The 24,867-nt window shown below is 40.0% G+C and overlaps 1 protein-coding gene across 1 annotated transcript in view; it reads right to left on the bottom strand.

The window, feature by feature from the left end:
* Window positions 1-1,021: 1,021 nt before the first annotated feature.
* SYT16 (synaptotagmin 16) overlaps window positions 1,022-24,867 on the bottom strand; it is a 96,766-nt gene continuing 72,920 nt past the window's right edge. Inside the window, exons 5-7 of the mRNA XM_036434662.2 lie at window positions 19,548-19,988; window positions 17,270-17,459; window positions 1,022-2,153 (exon numbers count right to left, since the gene is read on the bottom strand). Coding sequence (XP_036290555.1) covers window positions 1,840-2,153; window positions 17,270-17,459; window positions 19,548-19,988 — 945 coding nt within the window. The 3' untranslated portion in view covers window positions 1,022-1,839. The remainder of the gene's footprint in view (window positions 2,154-17,269; window positions 17,460-19,547; window positions 19,989-24,867) is intronic.

The following is a 24,867-nucleotide window of genomic DNA, read 5'->3' on the forward strand; positions in this document are numbered from 1 at the left end:
TTAATGGATATGATGTTGGAAAAGCACTTTGAGGTCTTCCAAAGGAAGAGGAGGGTAAAAACCCAGAGGGGCATGGTTTTATTACCTAGTAACCGAAAGGCATGACACATGAAACTCCCGTGACCTGAAAAGAAGTGATGTTCATTTATTTTGCTTATTCTGATTGTTCTGTATGAAAGCACTCTTTCCAACGTTAGAATGGGAAAGCACGGTAGGGTGATCCTCTGCCCTAATCTGGTCCTGTCAGCATAACCATCACAGTCTGTAAGGAATAAATATGTTCTTCAAGTGTTACAGCCCACGTTTACAATCTGTCCAAATGCAGAGCTGAGGAGGAGTTATGTGTTTTTAACTGTATACATCCATCACTAGCTATCGCTCTTCCCACAGACAGCACAAAGTCAACAGCGAGACACAAAAGCTAAAAATAAGTGCCTGGACAATTGCTCGGGAGAGCTGCACATGGGCGCAGTGTGACATATACACACATCCCTTCCCTTTTCTCTATTACAGCCGATTTAAAATAATTGGAATTCAGGGCTCCAATCTAAGAAAAATGAAATCAACATGCACTGCACAGATATGTAAAAATCAGTTGGAAATAAAATTTCATGCTCATCACCACACAACATCACTGTTCCAAACAGCACGTGCCCAGAGGCAGGCAGTGACTATTACATGTTGCCGCAAATGCCAGGAAATATGACAATTATAGGCACATCAAGTGCTCCAAGAAAGATTTAGTGTCATTCCACACAAGCTGAAAATATTTCTCCACTCACCAGTATTTTAACACATTCATTCCTAAGAGTCCGTCGGATCGACACTATTAAAGAACCATTGTTTACAATTTACTATGCTCTACTGATGGAAAATGTTGCATAAGAAGTATAGTTCACATGCAGGTGTACATTCAAAATATATGAGTGGATATATCATTGCATATATTAGAAAAAAGCATAATATAAAAGGAAAACACTAGGTTCAGAAAAATCAATAAATCTGTGACTTAACTAGGTAGTTTTGGTTTTCTTCTCGTTCTGTAAGAATTTGTTGGGTGAGAAAAAGAGCATAAAAACCTTGGAAGTTACAAGTTCGAAATATATTCAAAGGAGACAAGTTGTCTTTCAACAGTCGTTTTTGAACTATTTTTTTTTTTAGCTTCAAAATGATTTAGCTAACCAAACCTCATAGGAAATCACAATGTATTCAATAAAAAACAGGTATTTAATTAATACAAATTTCTTTCATAAGTGCAAGTTTAAGACATTTATTTTTAGGTAAACAAATGAGGGGGGTTTTGATAGAGAGAAAAATGTGAAAGAGGAGTCTATGGGTGACAGTTACATTCTTCTGTGAGTGTCTGACACGTTTCTGTATTTTGGAGGGTTTTTTGCACCATATTAAGACAATTCTGACTTATACGTGTAAGTGGTTACAAACCCTTGCAATCTGAGGTTACTCTTCAAGCAAACAGAAAAGGGAGCAGGAGAAGCTTCCTTCCACAGCCTGAACCACCTCAATAACCTATTAACATAAATTAACTCATCATCACTGCTTGAAACTATGGTAACATTTCCCACATAGTTGACGGAACATGTAGAATTTAAAAAAAAAAATCACAATACTTAAATCCAATTCAAACCTTGAGAAAACTAAAGATTGCCACCCTCCACTGCACCCCCACCCACACACACAGAATGTCCTAGTGGTTAGTGGAATCCAATCGCTATTTGAAAGCCTGTCTTTAAGAGCCTGCCAGCACACACTGAGTTGGTGTTAGAGGTCAACAACTAGGCTCACCAAAGGGGTGGAGCGTAGAGACCCCTGTGGGCAAACCTAGGATTCGAGCAGGGTGTGCCACCTGCAGACCTGCTGGCCTTTGGTCTCCTTCATTTCCTCCCAATGGTCTTGCTCCTCCTCTCCACTACTGTTTTGGCCTAGAGCAATCCAACCAATCATCTCTTTACGCTTCATAGTGCGCCTGTTATAAACGGAGATCATCAAGGTGACATCAGAGAGCTGAAAGAGGGCCACCTGGAAAACAAAGGTCTCCTTATAGACAGGATTGGGCTGGCCACGTCGAATGGATGTCTTGCAGCGAAACATCTCTTGACCCACCGAATTGAGGAGAAAGAGCTTTCCATATGTATCTAAGAGAGAAAAAAAAAGGGGGGAAAGGAGAAAACATCAGCCCTTTCAGTTTTGCTGTTCTAGTTGAAGTATTTACATGGGCAGCAAGTTTTCCTTTTCACATACTGATCAGCATTGATAGGCCTGGTACTTGCCCTGGGACTAACATAGTTTACATGAGCAATTAAGGAAAGGGATTGTTACCTGGAAAGCATGGTGTTTCATGTAGCCCACTGTCGGGCACCTTGCCAATGTTCATTAGGAGCCCTACACATGCAGAAGTGTTCTCTATACACACACAGCCATACGTGCAATGGTGCTTATGGACATGCATGGACTTTTTCATTCCCATTTTATTTATGGACAAGATAAATGTGCAGAGTTTGCTCTATACATGTGTTTTTCTTCCCATTGTCACAATACTATTTTGTACCTGAGTTAAAGAGTCCCTTCTTTTCTCATGGTGTACGCATTTTTTGGACCGTCTCATCTACTAAATGGCAACTACCAACTCTGACTTCAATGACAACTGCTAAACCTATTCCTCTAGCCTAGATGTCTCTCCTGAGCTCAAGATCCAACAGAATACTGCATTTCTCTTCATGGACATTTCAGACACACCTCACACTCATCAGGTTCCCAACTCAAACACTCACTACTCCACTGTTCCCCATCTCTCATAACATCATCCCCTCAATGAGCCAAATCAGTAAGGGGGGCTACATTTATTGACAAGACTGGCTTCCTCACCCTGGGTGCAACCAGTGAATCACCCAGTATTGTTGATTCTACCTCTTAAATAGTTCCCAATCCACCCACTTATTTGCATCCCTAATACCAATGAACTCTCAGTTTATACCATAAGCTAGGTCATCAGCATTTCTCACTTGCATGCTTGCTCACCAAACACCAGTCACTGGACAAGGCAAAATATGTAAAATGCCTATCTGGTCATGTCACTTTCACTAAAAAGCAAAAATGAACTTGTCGATACTTCCCACTCGTCTTAGGATAAAATTAAATTTCTTTGAATAGACTAAATACTTGGGCCATGTTTATCTATTAAATAAAGATATGCAATAAAGACTTTATTACAATTTGCAAATTGTAATCCAACCATTCTGAACTACCTTTATCCCTCGAAACCCACCTGCTCTCTTTCCCTTTTACTTTGACACAAGTTATACATGTCCTGATATCCCAAGTGACACCCACCTTCACATGACTTCTATTCACTAGTTTGGTTTAGACATTATTTTACCCAAATTTCCTGACCACTCTCCCTCCCCACTAGGCCTAGTTCAGATAACCTGTCAGTGGGTCTCATCAAAATCAAGTTTTACACACATAGATACAGAGAACAGACTGATGGTTGTCAGAGAGGAAGAGGGGAAGTGAAAAGGTGAAGGGATTGAGAAGCACAGATCGGTAGTCACAAAGCAGGGAAGGGATGTAAAGCACAGCATAGAAAACATAGTCAATGATATCGTAATAACCATGTGTGCTGCCAGGTGGGCACTGGAAATATCATGGGGAACACTTTGTAAAGCATATGATTGTCTAACCACTGTGCTATCCACCTGAAACTAACACAAAATAATACTGACTGTAAACTGTAATTGGAAAAAAAAAATTAAAATCATGATTTAGCTTCTCTCAGCACTTATCACCCAGTATTTCATTGCTTGTTTCCTTGTCTGCAAGACTAGACTACCAGTTCCCCAATGGTCAAAAGAGGAATTGCCTTGTTTATCATTGTATCCAATGCCTGGCCCAGGGTCTAACATGTAGCACACATTCAATAAGTATTAAGTATTTTATAAAGAATGTTCATGACTGGCCAGGATGCTCAACCATCTTTGTTCTTTTGGTCTCAAGTTTTTCCAAACTTACAAAATGCAACTTATTTGATCATCCTTGCACTGGTATGCTGTAAAATGGTAACTAGCATCATATATTTAGTCATCTCTTCCTTGCTATTCTTCTCTGAAATAAATAAAAATATGTATTTTTAAATTACATTTTTAGTAAAATCATTTATCAATTTCTTGACTTTTTCTTAACTACAACTTTTACCCCTGACTTATGTATGCTCTATTTAAAAAACAAAAAGACAAATGTTAAGGTGTTTTCCAAATTCTATTTTTCTGTACATTCTGTACAGACTGAAAGCTGTTTACTGCTCCCTTTCCCACCTAAAACGAGTCAAACTTCTTACAAGCGTGAACCCAGGTTTTTGTAATCTACATAGAGGAGAGCATTATAGGATGGGAAACAAATTACAACATGCAGTGTTCTTTCTATATTGATTTTTTTTCTATCCTGGTTTGATGTGTTGTTTTGTGCACTGATCCACTGAGAAACACAAGGTGTGAAATTATACTTGAGGTGGGAAAACACTTCTCTGTCTCAGGCTCAGGCTCTCCACTCTTCAAACTGCTTTACAGAAAAGCTATCAGAAAACCAACAATGTGGGAGTGAAGTATCATTGCTGCCTCTGTAGGGCTACATGATTCCATAAGGAAAGGTTCAATTCAGTCACCCAACTGCACTGGGAATTCTGCTGCCAGGATGGCAGGGGGAACCGAGTTAACCTACAAGCAAGGACCTGCTTATTTCACAAAGAGAGCAATTTCCAGCTTTATCCTATCGCAAGACTGCTTTCTAGTTACAAAACCATGGGAAGCAAAAGCGGAGATGAGGAGGACTACTGCACTGTTACACTTTTTTCTGGCACACATGGCACAAGTGCAGGCAAAGCAGTTGGAGAACTGAGTTGGCAGAATAGCATCCAGCACTATCAGGAATTGTGACCCATTCTGTGCTTTTATCATAGTTTTAGTTACTGGAGACACTGAGAGACTTTATAACTCACCGCCAGAAGATAAAATATTGCTTGTGGTTGTTTTGTAAAAAGTATAATAATCAATTTCAAAGAATTTAAAAAAGAGCTCAGTTTAGTTGTATATTTACTTCAGTTGTCCCTTCTCTATCATTTTGGACTGGTCCTCATCAGAATAAGTCACTGAACCTCAAAAGTCCAAGCCCTGCTCCCCACACTTCTACACAGAAGAATGTCCCGATACTCTAGTCAGGTTGGTGAAAAGCAAGCACATCATTCCTGCTGATCAAGGTTCCCCTTTGAGCCAGAATGATTAGCACTGTTTCCTCCTCCGTCAGGTGTCTGCAGACTGGATTGTTTATGAGATTATTATTTCCCCTTGTCACTTACAATTCAGCTCCGGGGATGGCAGTTTGGTAGGAGGTGGCCTTTTCATAACTAGAAAGCAGTTATTGATTTTAGAGAGAGAGGAGGTGGAGAGAGGGAGGGAGGGAGGGAAGAAGGGAGAGGCAGAGGGAAACATTGATTTGTATTCCACTTATTTATACATTCATTGGTTGCTTTTTTTAGCAGCCTGATCTGGGATAGAACCCACAACCTTGGCATATCAGAGTGACACTCTAACCAACTGAACCTTCATGTATGTCTTTAGATTTTCACCCTTTGAGTAGATAAATGTTGGGATTTTCATAATATAAGTAAAGATATCCAAAATATATTTAACAGTATTTTGCACATTAAAAATATTTAAAATTTAGGTTATGTCTTCCCAAAACTTACTTTTTTCATTTGATATTAAATTTTTTATATTATCTATATTGATATATAAGCCTGATTCATTTATTTTAATAAGCTACAGTGTTTAATAAACTATAATGTACTTATCCTTACTTTTAATGAATGGATATTTAATTGTTTATAATAACCAAGAATTGAAAATATAGTTCAGGGAACATTTTTCTATATTTTTCATTGTACCAATATTTGAGACCCTTTCTAGTATATATCAAAGAGTGAATTGCTGGCTTTTATAAATTTTAGATATAGAATCATTGTTATATTTCCTAATAGTATCCTTTCCATACTTGTAGTTTACCCTTTTGTTCTGTTTATAGTACACTTTTCAGCATAAATGTTTTAAATTTTATGGCATCAAATTTATCAATGTTGTCATTTTTAGTTGATGTTTTTTAAACAAAATTAATAAATTCTACCCAAATTCAATAGTCTCCTGCATTTTCTTCTATAAGTCTTAAAATTTTGTTTTTCACACTTGATCTTTTTTAGATATAACTGACATATAACATTGTTAGTTTCAGGTATAAAACATAATAATTTGACATATGTATATATAGTGAAACTAGAGGCCCAGTGCATGAATTCATGCACAGGTGGGGTCCCTCAGCCTAGACAGCAATCAGGACCAACCAGGGGGCAAAATGGGGGGCAGCCAGTCACGGGGAGGGATGGCAGGAGGTTGGCTGGCTGGGAGGAGGGACTGAAGGAGATTGGCCAGCCAGGGTGAGGGACCACGGGAGGTTGGCTGGCCAATCCCCTGCCCTGATTGGGGTCAATAGAGGGACTTGTCTGGTGAGGGGGAGGCACCTCGGGAGTTAGGAGGTTGGCTGAGGGAGCACACTGACCACTAGGGGGCATTTCCCGCATTAAGTGTCTGTCCTTTGGTCATCAGTACGCATCACAGCAACTGGTCAACCGATTGTTCAGTCATTTAGTCATTTGGTCACTTAGGCTTTTATATATATAGACTAGAGGTCCAGTGCACAAAATGTGTGTGCTTGGGGGAGGAGAGTGTCCCTCAGCCCGGCCTGTATCCTCTCACAATCTGAGAGCCCTCAGGGGATGTCCGACTGACAGGTTGGGCCCAGTCCCTGCAGGGAGCAGGCCTAAGCCACCAGTCAAACATCCTTAGTGCTCCTGCCATTGCTGCTGTGCTTGCCAGACATGAGCCCAGCTTCTGGATGACCAGCACTCCCCCTGTGGGAGCGCACTGACCATGAGGGGGCAGATCCTGCATTGAACGTCTGCCCCCTGGTGGTCAGTATGCATCATAGTGACTGGTCATTTCACCATTTGATCGATTTGCATATTAATCTTTAATTATATAGGGTTATTACCCATAGATAAGTTTAATTATCCATGATTACATACAGTTATAAATTCTTTTTCTTATAGTGAGAACTTTTAAGATCTACTCTCTTAGCAGCTTTCAAACATACAATACAGTATGTTAACTATAGTTACCATGCTGTACATTATATCCCCAGGACTTATTTATCTTATAACTGAGACTTTGTACCTTTGGACTATTTTATCCCTCACATCTCCCACCTCTGGAAACCACCAATCTGTTCTCTGTATCTATCTTTAACAACAACAACAAAAAGATATCCCATGTAAGTGAAATCATAGCCTATTTCTTTTTCTCTGACTTACCACATTTAATTTTTAATCCCCTGAAATTGATCTTTGTGTGTGGTGTGAATAGAGGTCTAATTATTTTTCCATATGGGAAGCATTATTCATTGAACAGTACATTATCTCCCTGCTGGATGGTAATATGTCTGTCAGATATCAAGTTTCTAAGTTTGAGTGTCTTTCCCTAAGTCTGATAATATTTATTATCATCATTCCATAATATGTCTTGGTATCTGCTAAAAAGAATCCCTCTATCATCTTTTTAAAAATCAAGTTATTCTAAGTTTTTGTTTGGTTTAACTGGCTCTTGCATATTTAGTTTCCGTTTGTGTGTTTTCATAAGCTTTATAATTTTTCCATAATTTTCATACTCATTTTATTGTTATATATATATGTATGTATATGTATATATAGCTTAGAAATTTTCTTGCTGATGTAAATAGTGATGTTTAAAAACTCTACTTTCTAATTGTTCCTGATATATTAGAAAACAATTGATTTTGTATAAGAAACACCTTAGTTTAAATTTATAGATTTTCTTGTATTTTTATGTAGATAACCAGATATTTTTTCGTATTCTATTGCATTGCCTTCAGCCTCCAGCCTAATGTTGAATAAGAGATACTGGTGGGAGCCTTATTTTGTCCTGACTTTGAAGGGATTTGGGGGATTAATAATGATAGCGAACCTGTCCCTGGAGGGGCTCAGTAGGGGTGTCGAACTCAATCAGAGAAGGGGCCAAAATCTAAAATCCAGCCTAAATCTTGGGCCGAATGGTTTACTGAACAGTCATAAACTGTCATTGTGATGGAAACGCAGCGGAGTGCAGTGATGACAGCGCGGTGCGGGCCACATTGCAAGGCCTGGCGGGACGGATTTGGCCCGCGGGCCTTGTGTTTGACACATGTGGGTTAGAGTATCAGCCCACACACTGAAGGGTTCCAGGTTTGATTCCTAGTCAAGGGCATGTACCTGGGTTGCAGGTTCGATCCCCAGCCCTGGTCAGGGTGAATGTGGGAGGCAACCAATCACTCTTTATCTATCTATATCTTCCCTTCCCTCCCTCCTTTCCACTCTCTCTAAAAAGCAATGGGAAAAATATCCTAGGGTGAGGATTAACATATATAATAAAAGAGAAAGATGCAAACTGACCGTACCTTCATGACGTCTACCAGGAGTGAGTATGAAAATTAACCCAACAAAGATGGCAGGTTAATTTGCATACATCCAGGCATTTCACACCACCCCAGCCACTGCGGGCCTCTGGGCAGCATGGGAAGGTGGAAAGGCAGCTCCGGGCCAGAACAAAGGCTAGGGTAAGGAAGGCTCATTCTGCATGAAGGCAGTGTTTATTAAAAAACAGTTCATTTTCAAAGCTGAGCTATCATCTGTTGAAGTGTGTATACATTGTTTGGAGGTACTCTATATTTTATTAAAATGCTCACTATTGAAGATAAGCAAGTTCCCTTCTGTACCTTATATTAGTGGTTGATATGCAATACCATTTCCACCTTTCTAAGCTCTTTCCTGTACCAAAGGGAGGTAAAGCCATAAAAACTACATTTGCCTAAATCCCTGGCCTGTGAGACCCCAGCTCAACCACACTAATGAAAGCCACACTTATGAGACTAGAAAGGGGAGCCGTAGATGCAGGTGCAGGCACATGTGCAGCATTAGAAGCCTGCAAAGCAAGGGTTTGCCCACATCCTTGTGAGAATCACCTCTTTTGTGTGCTCGCATCTCAAACCAGAAAGGCTTCTTTCCTGTGATACCTGAACTTCTGGACTTCCTGGAGAGAGCCCTGCTGACATTTAAACCCTGTGATAAACAACATCCAACTCAAAATACCTAGAGCATTTTCCTGACAAAATCAGTCTGATGTAGTAATCAGTAATCTGAACTGGAATGTGACCATAAAAAAGAAGAGAGGGGGCGGGAAAACCTAGAAGTTGGTGCCAGGTGATGAGGAAACTAATATCAGAGGCCAGAACAGTGGAGATCCATAATCCATGTTATATGATGATAAAAACCGCCATCTGCTAGAACTCGGGGGAAGAGCATATGCCTAATGAGCTTGCTGCTCCAGGAGACAGATTGAAAAACAGAATGTTAAAAGTGAGTATTCAGTGTGACTGGCTTCACTGGGAGGTGAGAGGCGAGAGGTAAGCCTGGGAAAGAACTGACTGGCATGCAAGTGGAAGGGAAAGGAAAAAGAGAGCATGCAGGAATTCAGACCCTTTTGTGGTTGGAAAGGCTGATTGCTCCTAGACCTCCAAATAGTAAGGGATAAACAATGGTTAGCGATTTAGGTCAAATAGGACCTGAAGATGTAGGCTTCTCACCAGATTAGAGTTGACTGGACCATGTAGCTGAGTTCTGAATAGCAGAATATGAGAAGAGATGCTCAGGCATGGCTATCCTCAACTACTCCCACCAAGCAAGAAGTCTCCCATGCTGCCTCCTCTCCTTTCATGGCAATGATGGAGCTCACATGTGAATGTCATACTATCTCCTGATTACAGAGCCTTCACTCATCACAGATTGGAGGAGAGACACCTGATTAACTTTGGAAAGTGATGCAAGAGAGAAATCAACCTTTGCTGCGTAAGCCACTGAGACTGTAGGATATATTTGTTGCTTCATCACAGCTGAGTCTACACTAATACACTTTTTATTAATCATCTGATAAGAGTAATTATCTTCTCAATATTGGATACTGAACTTTATCAAAAGCTTCAATTGCACTTATTGAAAAAAACATAATGTTTTCTCATAAATCAGTTAATATGGTGAACTACACCAGCAAATTTTCCTAATGTTAAGTTTTCCTTGCATTCCTGATACAAGTCTAATGTGTTGGTTACTAGTTTGTTTGTTTTTTCGCTCTCATTAGGATGCTGAGTGGGCCCACATAAACTGCAGTGGATGTGAGAAGGAACAGGAAGATATTGAGAAGAAGAGAAATATTAATCTAATGTTATAACTATTTTTTACATAGCAGTTCCTTTACATTTATTATGACCACTGATACATTTTGATTGATGATTGATTTTTATTGTGTTGGCTTGTGCTTTCTATCTATCCTGAATTTCCTTTGCTTTTAAATATCCTTTTCTGCTTTTTGTTGTATTAACTGAAGTTTTTATACTGACTTATGCACTCTCTTGCTTTGAAAGTTAGGTTAAAATTTTAACATGTATGCCTCATTTAATGTCTCAAATTAATCAATACCTCTTAAAAAACAGTAGGGCCTTAGAATTCTTTGATTTCCCTCTCCTCTTCCCATACTTCATGTTATTTCTGCCTAGAATATTATTTCCACTTCATGGTTGAACTCCCAATGTTGGTCATTTTTCCTACTGTTGCTATTTTTTATTATGCAGTCTATATATGCTTGTATTTATCTACATGTTTACCATTTTTTGTTCATTACTCTTCCTTACACATCACTTCTTCCATGTTCAATTTCCCTCTTCCCGAAATACATCAGTTAGTAGTTCTTTCATAATAAAACTTTTCAAACTCCATGGGAAATATCTTCTTTTGCCGTTACTTGAACAGAATTCTACGTTGAGAATGTTTTTTCTCTCAGGACTAGAATGATATTCTCCCCATGTCCTCTGGCTTCTATCATTGCTGTGGAGAGGTCTGTCCTCCGTCTTACTGTTATTCTTCTGCAGGTAAGTTTTTTATTGTTATTTTTCCTTTTTATATTGTTATTTTATCTTTTTTTAAAACAGCATTATTGAGATAGAATTCATGTGCTATGGGAACTGTATTTTCTCTCCTGTTGCTTTTCAGATTTTCAGAGTGATATGGTGGAGAGAATTGAATGAGTTGACGTAAGTAAAGGAAGACCACTTACATTCTCAGTAAGTTAGTGCCACATGGAAATCCTCCTATGAATTGGTCCTATCTGAGCACAAAGTGGCCAGTAGTAAATACTCATTGTATTTCACTGAAACCTGGACCAGGGTTTTTAAAGAAGGTGGGTGCCTCACATCTTCGCTTAGTTCTTGTCTCCGAGCTCTCCAGTCATACATAGCATGCACCCCCTGCCTCCCTCCTTCACAATAAAATGAGGCAGCCTGATTTGCCTTTTGTTTTTCTTTCCTCCGGTCTCTGCTATTGTGAGTGCCTAACAAGGTTAATATGCTGCTGCTGTAAGTATTATCATTTGTGAGGTAATTATCATGCAGAGCCAATCCTGCACATGCTGAGAGGCTTGGGAACTTGTTTTAACAGGCAGGACGGCTTCATGACAGTGTTTGACAAGGACCATTACTTGTGTGTGTGTGTGTGTGTGTATATATATATATATATATATATATATATATATATATATATATATACATACTTACACATTGGAGATAGAGGCATGGCAAAGAGGGAGCTGGAGAGAATAACATTTTTTAAACATAGCACTTGTATCAGTAATATTAGCTTTTTGACCTCATAGGGAAGAAAGTGAAATTCAGGGAAGTTAAATCAAATCTCAAGGCCATGCAATAATTGTGTGCCAGGCGCAGGAAAAGGACAGAACAGAGCTGCTAAACGGTTGGAGAATTGCCTTCCCATGAAGCCAAATTCAATAGATAATCAAATGTTTCTAATTCTCAATGGTGACTTTTTCAAAAGCATTTGCAAATGCGCATCAGGATTTTAGATGTCTCCCAGACTCTATAAGCTGCTTTTCACCTGGACCACCCACCGTCTACAGGGGTGGAGACTGTCCCTTGCCATCAGATTCATAGACTATCCCGCACCATCCTAACAGCAATCATGATAACAATATTTGGAATACTGACCACATGTACTAAATGAGATGTTACCTTGAAAGAGCCTGGAATGATTCCTTGGCACATTGTTATGAGATGAAAGTTAAGATTAGTTTATGTTGCTACCTCATTTATATATTGTTTCTGAGTTAGATCTATGAGCTAGTTTCAGTAATTTTCAAATAACCTCCTTTATCTTCCCTATCGTGCCTTTGATTTGAAAAAACAACAATACAGCAATTTATACTTTATAACATGAGCACTTTCACCAAAAAGATAGTAGATAGATGATAGATAGATAGATATCTATATCTAAGTCTACATTATCTGTCTATCATCTATCTATCTATCTATCTACCTACCTATATATCTATATACCTACCTACCTATCTACGTATCTGTCTACCTACCTACCAGATGAATAGAGAAAAGGCTAACCTTGGAAATGCAAATAGTTAAGTTAAATTTATTGGGGTGACATTGATTAGTAGGATCATATAGGTTTCCACTGTACATATCTATGATACATGTTCTATATATATATTATCTATATTGATATATAAACCTGATTCATTTATTTTAATAAGCTACAGTGTTTAATAAACTATAATGCACTTATCCATACTTTTAATGAATGGATATTTAATTGTTTAAAATAACCAAGAATTGAAAATATAGTTCAGGGAACATTTTTCTATATTTTTCATTGTACCAATATTTGAGACCCTTTCTAGTATATATCAAGGAGTGAATTGCTGGCTTTTATAAATTTTAGATACAGAATCATTGTGATATTTCCTAATAGTATCCTTTCCATACTTGTATTTTACCCTTTTGTTCTGTTTATAGTACACTTTTCAGCATAAATGTTTTAAATTTTATGGCATCAAATTTATCAATGTTGTCATTTTTAGTTGATTAGTTTTAAACAAAATTAATAAATTCTACCCAAATTCAATAGTCTCCTGCATTTTCTTCTATAAGTCTTAAAAATTTGTTTTTCACACTTGATCTTTTTTAGATATAACTGACATATAATGTTGTTAATTTCAGGTGTAAAACATAATAATTTGACATGTGTATATATATAGTGAAACTAGAGGCCTGGTGCAAACATCCATTTAACACAAACTTCTATTAAAATATAAAACATGTCCATCACCCCAGAATATTTCCTCTTATTCCTGTCCAGTCCCTCCTGCCACCAATACCAATCCTAAAGCAACCACTCTTCTACTTTCTAAATTCTCTATAGATGAGTTTTGCCTATTTTAGAACTTCCTAAAAATGGAATGTTTGGGGGATTCCTCCATGCTGTTAAATACCTCCATTAATTTCATTCCTTTGTATTGCTGAATAGTATTCCACAATACAATGCATCTTAATTTGTTGATTCATTCATGAGGACATGAAGACTTTTTGTGTGTGTGTTTTTTTGTGGTTTTTTTTGTTTGTTTGTTTGTTTGTTTGTTTTGACATTACGAATAAAGCTGCTAGGAACATTCTTGTGCACATCTTTTTTTTTAAACTTATGGTTAAATGCCAAAAATGGAACTGCTGTATTTTCAGAGCATTTGACCTGTATAAGAAACTGACAGGAATTTTCCCAAAGTGGTTGTTTCATTTTCCACTCCCACCAAGAATGTATTCTCCACACTTGGTGGAATTGGCCTTTTTAGTTTTAGCCATTCTGGAGGTGGTGGGGGGTGGAGACTTCCATCTGTAAGCATGCCTCCACCAGCTCCTGCTCATCAGAGTAAAACCTACCCCTCACTAAGCCTTCTCCCCAACGATTTAACTCAAAAATTAAATGGGGATGAGTCTTACATTTCTCCTAAGACCCTAATAGAGGAAAGGAACTACATCTACTATTTGTCCAACTCTTCAATCTTGCTTAAGAAGACAAGTTTTTGCCAAGACTGGTTTTGGCTCAGTGGATAGAGCGTCGGTCTAAGGATTGAAAGGTCCCAGGTTCGATTCCGGTCAAGGGGCATGTACATTGGTTGTAGGCACATCCCCGGCAGAGGGTGTGCAAGAGGCAGCTGATCGATGATTCTCTCTCATCGATGTTTCTAACTCTCTCTCCCTCTCCCTTCCTCTCTGTAAAAAATCAATAAAATATATTTAAAAGAAGAAAAAGAGAAGTTTAAAATATCAGAACAGTCATCTGACGGAATCAAGCTCTGAATTTAAAGTTATCTTCTGTTTCATGATATATTTTGAAACAAAAAATTCTCACCTCTAAATCCATGCCTTTGTTTCCAGAAAGATTTAGAATCCTCAATAATCTAGACAAGGAAAGCTCCCAGTACTCAGGTTCAGCAACTCTCCTTTCAGATTCCCTAAGAACGATTCTTCACATTATCATAGCCACACTATAGGACAGGTTTGATGTCCCCTCTTTACAGACTAGATAACTGCACCAATACCAAGGGTCCCAAGCACAAGATTTGTGACGGTTGCAGGTACATGTTCCTATATGTGTCTCTTCCATGGCAGGCACCTCCTTCATGGCAGACTCTTTCATGAGGCTTTTTGGTCCCACATCCTGCCCTCCCATCACCTTCACCTTGGAGGCCAGTGCACTTGTCAAGGTCTCTCCACCACCTCTGCTCCCAGGCCTACTCATTTCCCCACTTGCATCCTCTCTCCTCCTGTTTCTTCCAACTCTGCTAATTACCTCATAAAACTCATGTTCCCTCGTCCTTTCTCTCTCTTCCATATGGGAACTAAAAATGTATTCTAAGCTTGCCTGACAACTGCCAAAGTAGCACTAGTGGTGTAATGAAGTGAGACATAATGAAGAATCAATGCCGTCAACAACTAAAGCCCTTGAAAGTGCCAAGAGGTCCCTTTCACAAAGGAACTTCTACTTTCTCAACCCCTCCTAATTATGCTGGATTTTCCTTAAGGACCAGCATTCTACATAAACAAACAAAAAAAAATGTTTGTCTTCCCTTTTGGGTTTCTCTTTTAGTTACTAGCATCGCAGCAACATTGTCTTCTATTACTTTGGTTGCAAAGACACAGCATGTCAATTACATTTTAAGTTAAATTGCAATGCTATGTCTAAGAAAAATCATGTTGTCAATGCCAAACTGACTTCAAGTTCTGGAATCAAATCAATTTCTAAATTAGAACTTGCATTTTTTTTTTTCTTATTTTGTTGTAAACATTTGTTGTAAGAAATTCCCTTGGCATATTTTTATATATATATAAATGTATGAAAATATATTAATAGTATCCTCAACATCACAGCTTTATATGCAATAGTCTTACCAAGAAAGTATATATTATGACCTCATTTTACAGATGAGAAAACTGAGATTCAGAAAACTTTAGCAACTCACAACTAGAAAGTGGTAGAGCTTGAATTTACATATTAGTTTGTTGGCCTCCAGCTGATGTTTTCATAGCCACTATGCTGTCCTCCCCCATCTCCTATATTTCCTGGTACCACCCAGCATACAAAATAAAGTTTCCTAGAATCCACTGGAAAGAGCCATCACTGTGTGATCCCCTGCCCCTAATTCTCTGCACTGCCACCAACTTCTTCCCCAAAAATTGTTCAGATCTCACCAAACCCTAGAAGAACAGAAAAAGAGACCAGCAAAAGCTCTGAAGATAAAGCATTTCATCAACTGAAAGCTGTTTTAAAAAGCAAAGCTGTATCTAACAAAGCATACCTGTGCAAACAGTACCTAATACATATTTTAAATAGCTCTCACATGGTTCTGAGTGTCAACACCGACTACGGTTTATGCAGCTGTCTATTCTGTTATCCAGAGTAAGCGGCTTTCCTTATGAGCTTGCTCCTAATAGTTTTAACACTGACTGGCTAACAAAATACCATTCAATTGAGATTTCATGCGATATAGCACAGTTAAAGGCTAAAAAGAATAAGAGTCCTCCCCCTCCCCCAAATAAAGAGTAAGAGCCCAGATTTGGTTGATAGAACCAACCTTCTTCTACCAGCTATGCTGGCTCTTCATCGATGCTGACATGAGGCTGGAGTTTATTACCCCACACAGCCTATCATGTAGTTATTGATTTCATCCTTACATCAGGAGGACTTTGTTGCTGATAGTGACAGTCTCAATTGCCCTCCACTCTAACCCCTTCTAATTTACCTCTTACACTTGAAAGGCTGGAAATTCAACATTTTTTCAGACTCTCTTGCAGCTAGCATTCTAGATACAAATTTGGATCCTTTCAGTAGATGAACTTACATGAGACCCACAAGGCAGAACAGAAGCAAAAATCATCTTCCTGCCCCCATCAAAGCTGGTTTGTTTTTCACTAAAGGTACACTAATTTTTAGCAGCATCATTCCAGTGCTCAATCTCTAACTTCTTGGGCTTTGAAAGGTAGTTGGCAGGAACTGCTTTCTTATTCTGACTTCCTGAACCCTGGACTGCAGCTATGAGAGTACGTCTTTTTCCCAGTGGTGATCTCACAAGTGATGAGTCAGGCCTGTGTTGCCCCAGATCTTCCTCCTCCATCAACACCATAACCACTAACATTTCTAGAACGCTCACTATGTGGTAGGCACTGTGTAACACTGTACATAAAGCATTTTATTTGCACCCCAAAAGAAATCCATGAGAAAAATACCATTAATATATTTTTTTTTCTCTAGATGAGTATACCAAGATTAAGAAAAGACAAGCGAACTGCACAGATCAGAGTAATGCTAGTAGGTAAGCAAGTAGACCTGCCTCTTTGGAGGTATTTGAGGGCCTGGAATCTGTAGGAAAATATCCTGTTTATCCAGCCATGGAAACTTAATTGCCCACATACGTATATTATGATGCTGAAAAGATGCACCCTTTTCTCTTAAACAATATACACATAGAGATCAGCCTATTTCGTGTCAAGAGGTGTCTAGGTATCAAAGAAGCCTCCAATCTAATTAAATCGAAAGACAATTACAAAACACAGAGGTATCGCTCTGTAAAAATTCTCTAAGCTATACCAAGATCACTTTTACTGTAAAAGTTAAAGGCTGATGATGAAAGCACGCACAGCCTTGTACTTGCTCTTGGAAGGAACAGAACTGGGGGAACAGGCATGCACTTACCAGGCGCTCTGTTCACAGCGAGGTTTCGGAAATGGCTGCCTTTGATCATTTCCACAGATAATCGCCCCGTTGTGGCATTGTAGGACAGCCCCACCAACAGCTCTGGTGCCCCTCCATGAGACAGCGACTGCGTGGATGAAGCACTATCACTGTGAGAAACGGCAGATGGGCTGAGCGGAGACTCTCCACTCTGGAGGGGAAGAAAAACAAAGAACCCATTGGTGCACGCTGCACTTCTCTCTCTTACAGAGAGCCAATATTATGTTTGGTGAAATTGTGGCTCGGTCTCAATGGCTGCCAAAGATTACGAAGGAAGGGCGTACTCGGTGGGAATGATAATAGGCCTGGGGAGCCGGCCCGAGATGCGATCCCCTGCATTATTAACTGACATCTTTGTTTCAAGAGCTGTCTCCATCCAATGTTTCCTCTCCAAAGACAAAAACGAACTAAGATGTTATTACTAGTGTAAATCAAACCCTCTAAGATACACAGCGAGCTAATAATACATTTAATATAGACCAAAATTCCCTCCTGTGTGATTTGTGCTCGAGTGCTTCTGTGGAACCCTTCCACTCTGTTCTCTGCAGATCCGTGATGAATGGGGCAATTCAAAAGGCATTTTGTCTTCAATGGGAAAAGAAATGACCACTGGATGTCTACCACCGCATAGGACATTTGGTCCCTAGTTCTGCTCCTAAGGTTGTCAGGAATATGCCTTGATGCTCTGTTTTTTTCCTCCTAACACCTAAATGACATTGAAAATGAGCACTTTTACAACTTTTTTATAAGGAAGCTGACACATGGACTGATATCTCAGAGACCTGGCAGGCAATAGGTGGGCCCAGGGCAGAGCCCCTGCCTTCTGTTTATTCATGTGCATGCTTCTCCAAAGCACCCACTTTTGAGCACCAGACACTTCAAGAAGGGGAGAGGGGAAATGATCAGCAAAGTTGATACTCATTCAGAAAGGGAGAGTAGGTATCAGATCTGCAGGGGAAACTGGCCAGCCTCCCGGGCCCACTGGTTCTTCCACCAGAATTATGTACATGGGACTTTGCTCAAATTTTTCTTCTCCATATCTAATATCATTTCCTAAAACTTCTTATCAGAAACGCCAATGAACAAATGCAATAAAAGTAATTAACTATTATTTATATCTGTAGGAAGATATCCTTTTTATCCAGCCATCGAGAGCCCCTGCTTTCATGGAACACAATTTGTAAACTAGAGGGCCAGGTGGTTTTGACAAGCATCTTAGATAAGAACCTACTGGATGATGATAACCCAACAATGGAATATTTGTTTAGTTTCGGGTGAGGATTCACCCTCCCCTCTGTTTCTACAGAAACACATCTACTATGGGCTGTGTAGCTTGCCTCTCCCAGCAAATTCTCAATCCTTATAAACCTCTCAGGCCACAGAGCATATAATCATGTTTAACAAATAACTGGAGAATGGAAAACTCTTGACCTTGGAGTTCTTTTGACTCATGTTCCCCACTCAACTCTGTGCTCCCAGAGCACAGAACAGAGCCTGCCACAGGAAACAGGGGTGTGATCATACCTAACCCTGAGGTCTATAATGAGGGCAGGTCACCTGACCTCCGTGGCTTCTATTTTTCATGATTTCAGATACGCTTTACTCAGAGCTTAAGAAAAAATAGGGGTTTAAGAGAAGATACAACGTGATCTGGCTTATGCTTTAAAAGGCTCATTCTGAGCCCATGTTTGGTATAGTCTGAAAGGCAGAGACAGAAGCAGGGAGAACGTAGGAGGCCATTTCTTCCAGCAGAGAGTCGGGTTCTGGTTATATTTTGAAGACATAGCCAATAGGATTTCAGGTAGAAAGGAGAGAAGTCACAAATGACTTGTAAGATTTTTTTTTTTTTAATCTGAGCAACTAAAAGGAAGAAATTGCCTCTAGCCAAGATTGGAAGACCGTAGGTGGAATAGAATTAGGGAGGCAAAAAAATCAGGATGTCGAGTCTGGAGATATTAATTTTGAGACATCTACTAAAAATATAAATGGCTAGATCTCCCATGGCTACACTCTAACCTTTCTGAATCCTTTTCTCTTCCTCAGACATGATGAGTGCCTTCCCACCCCGACACCTGCATGTGCCATTCTCTCTGTCTGACATCCTGGTTCTCCACATGTCACCAGCTTTTCCCTTGATTTCTTGAACTCTGTATTTTATCACCACCTCAAAGAAACTTTCTCTGACTCTTCTGAACAAAGAGCAGCCTCTGTCACTGGCAACACCATTTAACCTACTCACACTGATGTTACTTCTTGGCTCCAAAACCAAAGTCACTTTCATTTCCTCTTCTGGGTGCAGGTAGCTGAGATAGAAGAGTTTCTCTCCCATCATTCTCTCACGGGTCATCTTGCGGGCAGCGTACAGGCGGAAGCGGACGGCACAGCCAGCCACATCTCTGGGCTCCAGCTTGGCGAAGGTGACCTTCTCCTTGAAGACAGGGTTGGGCCCTCTCTGAATGCCTGTCCTGCCCCTCTGTTTCTTACTGGGCAGCAGGACTACATGAACTTGCCAGGAGTTGATGCCACTTCGGTCCTTATCCGGAAGGCCCTGTGCTCTCACAATGGTCACTGTGAGTTTCTGGCTGGCAGCTCTATATTCAAAGATGACATCCAGATCACCACACTTTGAGATGGGTTCTGGAATCCCTGATGGCAGCTGAAAATCAGCCCCATCCTGCTCCTGTTGTAGACAAAGGAAAAGATTAGGAATGGAAATGATAACATCCATTGCATTTCGGTGAGACGATGCCCTTCTGCTCCTTCAGAACCTGACACTTTTTTTTTTTAACTGTGAGCTCAGATCCCTCTATATTAGAAAGGTCTATTTATTTGTTTATCTCTCCATTATATTGTAAATGTTTTGGAGGGCACAGTGCCTGGCACACAGGGACAAATGAGCAAAGCTTTTATGTTCTGCAGTATCTTCCTCTCAAAAAGCATAACTGACCACTATCATTGAAATCAACTGAGATGCAAAATCTAAAACAAGGAAGCTACACAACTGCTGAGGGGGTAACTTTACCTTGAGTCCCAGGAGAAATAGTTGAGCCTGGACCTGTGCTCTATGGGCCAAGACCTCCTTAAGATAAGAATCCTAATAAAATGTGGGTCATGGACAGGTGATCTCTCAGTTGATATTCAATCTACGTGGGAGAAAAGCTTAGGGCAGAGCTTCTCAAATGCATGTGTGTTCTTGAATCATCTGGAGAATCTTACTCAGTAGGACTGGGGTGAGGCCTGAGATTCATTTTTCAGAAGATGAGGAGGATATCACAGTTGTCCCTGAAGCACATTTTGAGTAGCAAAGGTCTAGGGTGGCATCCCCAGTAGCCATTTAGTGAGCAGCAACATTGGATTTGGAGACAGAACACCTAGGTGGAACGTATATACGGGTGTCAAGCGGAAATCATCATTCTATCACTGACTAGCTTTTTGATCCTGGCCAAATAGACCATCCTTTCTGTACTCTTCTTAGAAAAAAGAGAGAGAGAGCATTAAGATGTCTACTTGATAGAGTGATGTTGTGAGGTTTTAACAGATGTGAAAAAATACCTGGCTCAGAACAGACTCCATAAATATCTATTCTCATTAGTAGACTGGTGCTCCCTATTTTCAAACAGGCTCCCCTCATTATGAAATATCACCTTTAGACAGCAATTCACCTGTAGCCAGTCAGATCTGATGACCTCACTGAGAAAACTGAACTGAGCTGCATTTACTGTAATGAGTCACCCTCCAACAGACTATAAATCATGTCAACCTAATTTGATTTTCCCTCCGAAGGCATGACTCTTGCCCATAACTAAACTTTGGTATGATTTTTTATTGTAAATCAGAATCAATCCTTATTTATGTAATGGAGCACTAGACTTTGCTAATTCAAAGATATCTTCCAATGTTGCTGCATATGCATTGAAACAATGCATATGCAGCAACATAACTTTTCAACAGAGTCCAAGTAAGAGTGCACAGTTCTTTGGACAGCCTTAGGAATCCCAGGTCTACTTCCTGCTACCTCAAAGACATTGGGTAAGTTATTTAATCTTTTCCACTTCCTGTTTTTCTCAACATTAACATGAAAAGGATACCTATTTTATAGGGTTGTTGTGAAAATTAAAGGACTTGACATAAAGGAGACATCTATTAAATGCCCTCTCTCCTAAGATTCACATCACTCTACCAGGGAAATTTAGGCTTCTTGCAAAATAAGGGTAGCTTCTTCTATCTTCTCCTCTGAGCATGCATGCATTCATGTGTGAGTGTTTCTATTCAGAGGTTCTTGGTTTCAAGTCATAAAAGTGGTTGCTATAGAGACTTTTGAATACAACTGACTAGTGTAGATATAATATTAGCAGCAAGTCTCTAAGGAGTGAGGCCAACTCAAAACTCAAGTCACAGACTTCTGTTAAAATTCCCATCTATTTTAGTCTACTCTTGATCATCTCTATATTGCTCATCAGAACATAAATAATAATAACCCAGCCAGCATGGCTCAGTGGTTGAGCATTGAGCTATGAAGCAGGAGGTCACGGTTCAATTCCCAGTCAGGGCACATGCCTGGGTCGTGGTGTTGATCTCCAATAGGGGGAGTGCAGGAGGCAGCCAATCAATGAGTCTCATAATTGATGTTCTCCTCTCTCTCTCTCTCTCTCTCTCTCTCTCTCTCTCTCTCTCTCTCTCTCTCTCTCCCCCCCCCACACTTTCTCTCTAAAATTAATAAAAACATTTTCTAAATAAGTAATAATATATTACATATACTAAGCCCTCCCTATGCCAGGTGCCATACTACTAAAGCCTTTATAGACTGCAAAAGCCAGCATTTATGCACTTCAGACTTTCTGGGCCTCACCTCTTATTCCATCTTCCCCTCTAGGCCCAGCCTGTCTGGGCTCTAAGTGGCTTCAGCCTGGAGAAACTCAATAAAGCCTTACCTCCTGCCATGCCACATAGCTCTCAGCTCCCACCACAGGCTCTCTGCTGATGTCAAGGCTTGGAAAGTCCCAGAATCCTGCTTGGCACTCATGTATAGAAAGTCCAGAGTGTGGGGGGACTTCAAGCCTCATATACTAAATGTTCCTCCCCTTAGAAAGATGTCCTGAGATTAGTTTGTACAGCTTCACAGAGTACAGTCCCCACTGGATCAAGCCATGAGTCACACACTTAGTGGTGCCAACTTGATTATACTCATAATGACACTCCGTTCTCCCCTGCCTCACTCCCGTGTCCCTCGCTCTTCCCTGGGATTGCACGTCCTGTGCTTTTCGGGAAGTGCAGCTAAGAAACATTATCTTTTAAAATATTCACTTTAACCTAATGAGGTATGTATTTTAATATCTTCCTTTTTATAGGGGAGAAAACCAAGGCTTACAAAGGCTAAGTAATTCACTCCATGCTCCCAACATCATAAGCCCAGCCAGGACTATCCATAATTTACCCGAATGAATGCTTAAAATTCCAAACCTTATGTTGAACCACAATGTCTCCCTTCTCCCCAAAGCCTTTCGCCATAGCAATTTATGTGTATAGTAAGTGTGTGAGATGCAGAGGAAATAAGATTGGAGAAGAGAGTTGAAAACACACACACTATTTGGAATTCCACATCCTTTTAGGCTCCTGCTCTTAGTATTAGTTACCAGTTCCCAGTTCTGCCATCAACTTCAACGCCAAGGTAAAAATATCCTAGTTAATGACTATCTCTCCACTTATCCCTCAGGCTGTCTATTCAGATAAATGCCCGCTGCACCTGCGGGTTTGTGGCAAAGACCTGCGAGGGGAGAGGGGTCTGAAATAACTGAGTTAGACAGCTCCCGGCAGAGACCAGGCTGTGGATGCGGACGTTCAAGTTGCAGCCCATGAAAACATGGCTCCTTCCTTCGTTGGTCTAAAATGAAGATTTGTGAAGGCGGGTCCTTTCAGAGCAATTAATCATTTCAACACATATTACCTATCACCAGGCAACTAAAGACGCTCCTCATGTGGGTACGGTTAATATCACTAATCCATCTGACCTTCCTGCAAGGTAAAAATCTCTTCATTTTTATCCCCATTTGGCAGATTTTAATTAACTTCTCAAGGCCAACCAGTTAATCAGTGGGAACAGATGAAAAGTGGGACACCCGCCCCCCTGTGTGCTCAGCATCCCCAGCCGCCTTCCCATCGTCCTCTCCACCAAGCCTGGGGTGTGCAGGGAAGAAGAGTCTTTCCAGCTGGGAAGCACAGGGCATGGAAATCCATCAGACTAACAGGGAGTCACGCTGCATGACCTGTTTCCTTCTGAGTCCAAATAAAATTGGATTCCTTTAGCTCTAATAGCCCGGGTTTTTTTCTTTAAGATGGGAATACGTGTGCCACATTGTCAAAAACCCATGTAGGTTTAAAGATTTTTCTATCAAATTGAAAGCCTTTTCTGTCTTAGTAAAACAGTATTGATGTCATCGGTGTGGCCCAGAGTAAACAGACCCATGATATGTTCCCGATGCCAGATACAGGGGGAAGACAGGGCTCTTAATACAGCTAAGAGGCAAATAAATCAATTCTTAAAAGGCTAGCTAAGCCTGCCAAGCAGGCAGTTACAGGAACTGTCTCCGAGCTGCATTTGAGGTTCTACTGTAAGAGCACAGATTACAGTTTTTGTCTCAAAATAGATAGGAGGTTGAATGGTGCACACAGAGATGTCTGGGTATTTGGGGAGTCTGAGAACATTTAGTGCCCTCAGCACCAAGGCTTCTATTAAAGCTCTGTGAGGCAGGCAAATGGGCAATTACCTGGAGAAGCAATTCCAGGCTAATGGCATAGTGATCAAGGGGGACGGAGTATCAGTAGGCCGGGAAACAGTGCTGTTTTGTTTTTGTGGTGAGAGAGCCACATAGAATGTTATTGTGTGGCATTTAGTATGACTCTTGGCAGTAAACTGACAAGAAAGTACCCTTGTTTTATAAAACGTATAAGGTTAATAACTTCAGGTGTCTCTAATATGAGAGGTGCTTTTAACAAGCTGCACATACATACCTGAGTTACCATCTCCTGTCCTTAGCAAAAATACCAACACAGGGGCATGCACACTCATGTGCATATCTCATTATGCTCTCTCTGCATGCCCCAGTGTGTCAGGATTTGGAACATGATTTCCTGTCATTTTTTTCCTCCTCTCTGGTGAGCATTTAGTCAGTGCTTATGATAGTCCAGGTCCTAATAAGAGATTTATCCTGTTTATTTTCTCAGTCAGACTGATGCTAACAAAACCCATTCATCCTTCTCCTTTCTCTATGCCCACAAATTACATAGAAGTTTTATATATTTATATATGACTTGTTTCATCAAAATTAATTTCAGTGAAGGTTTTAGATACCACCATTTAGTATCTCTTAATGTTATAGAATCATTATAGGAGGGATCTAGCTAATAAGGAGTAACCATAAAAGCCTGCAAGATAAAACAATATTTGCAAAATCCTTATCACAGTGCTTGGCACATAGTAATTGGTCAATAAATGCTAGTTTCTGGCATCATCAACTCCAATCCAACTTTTGGTTGGTTAGGTGGATTCTGGAGTAAGTTTT

This window comes from Pipistrellus kuhlii, unplaced genomic scaffold (assembly GCF_014108245.1).
Source record: "Pipistrellus kuhlii isolate mPipKuh1 unplaced genomic scaffold, mPipKuh1.p scaffold_m20_p_1, whole genome shotgun sequence".
Taxonomy (NCBI): domain Eukaryota; kingdom Metazoa; phylum Chordata; class Mammalia; order Chiroptera; family Vespertilionidae; genus Pipistrellus; species Pipistrellus kuhlii.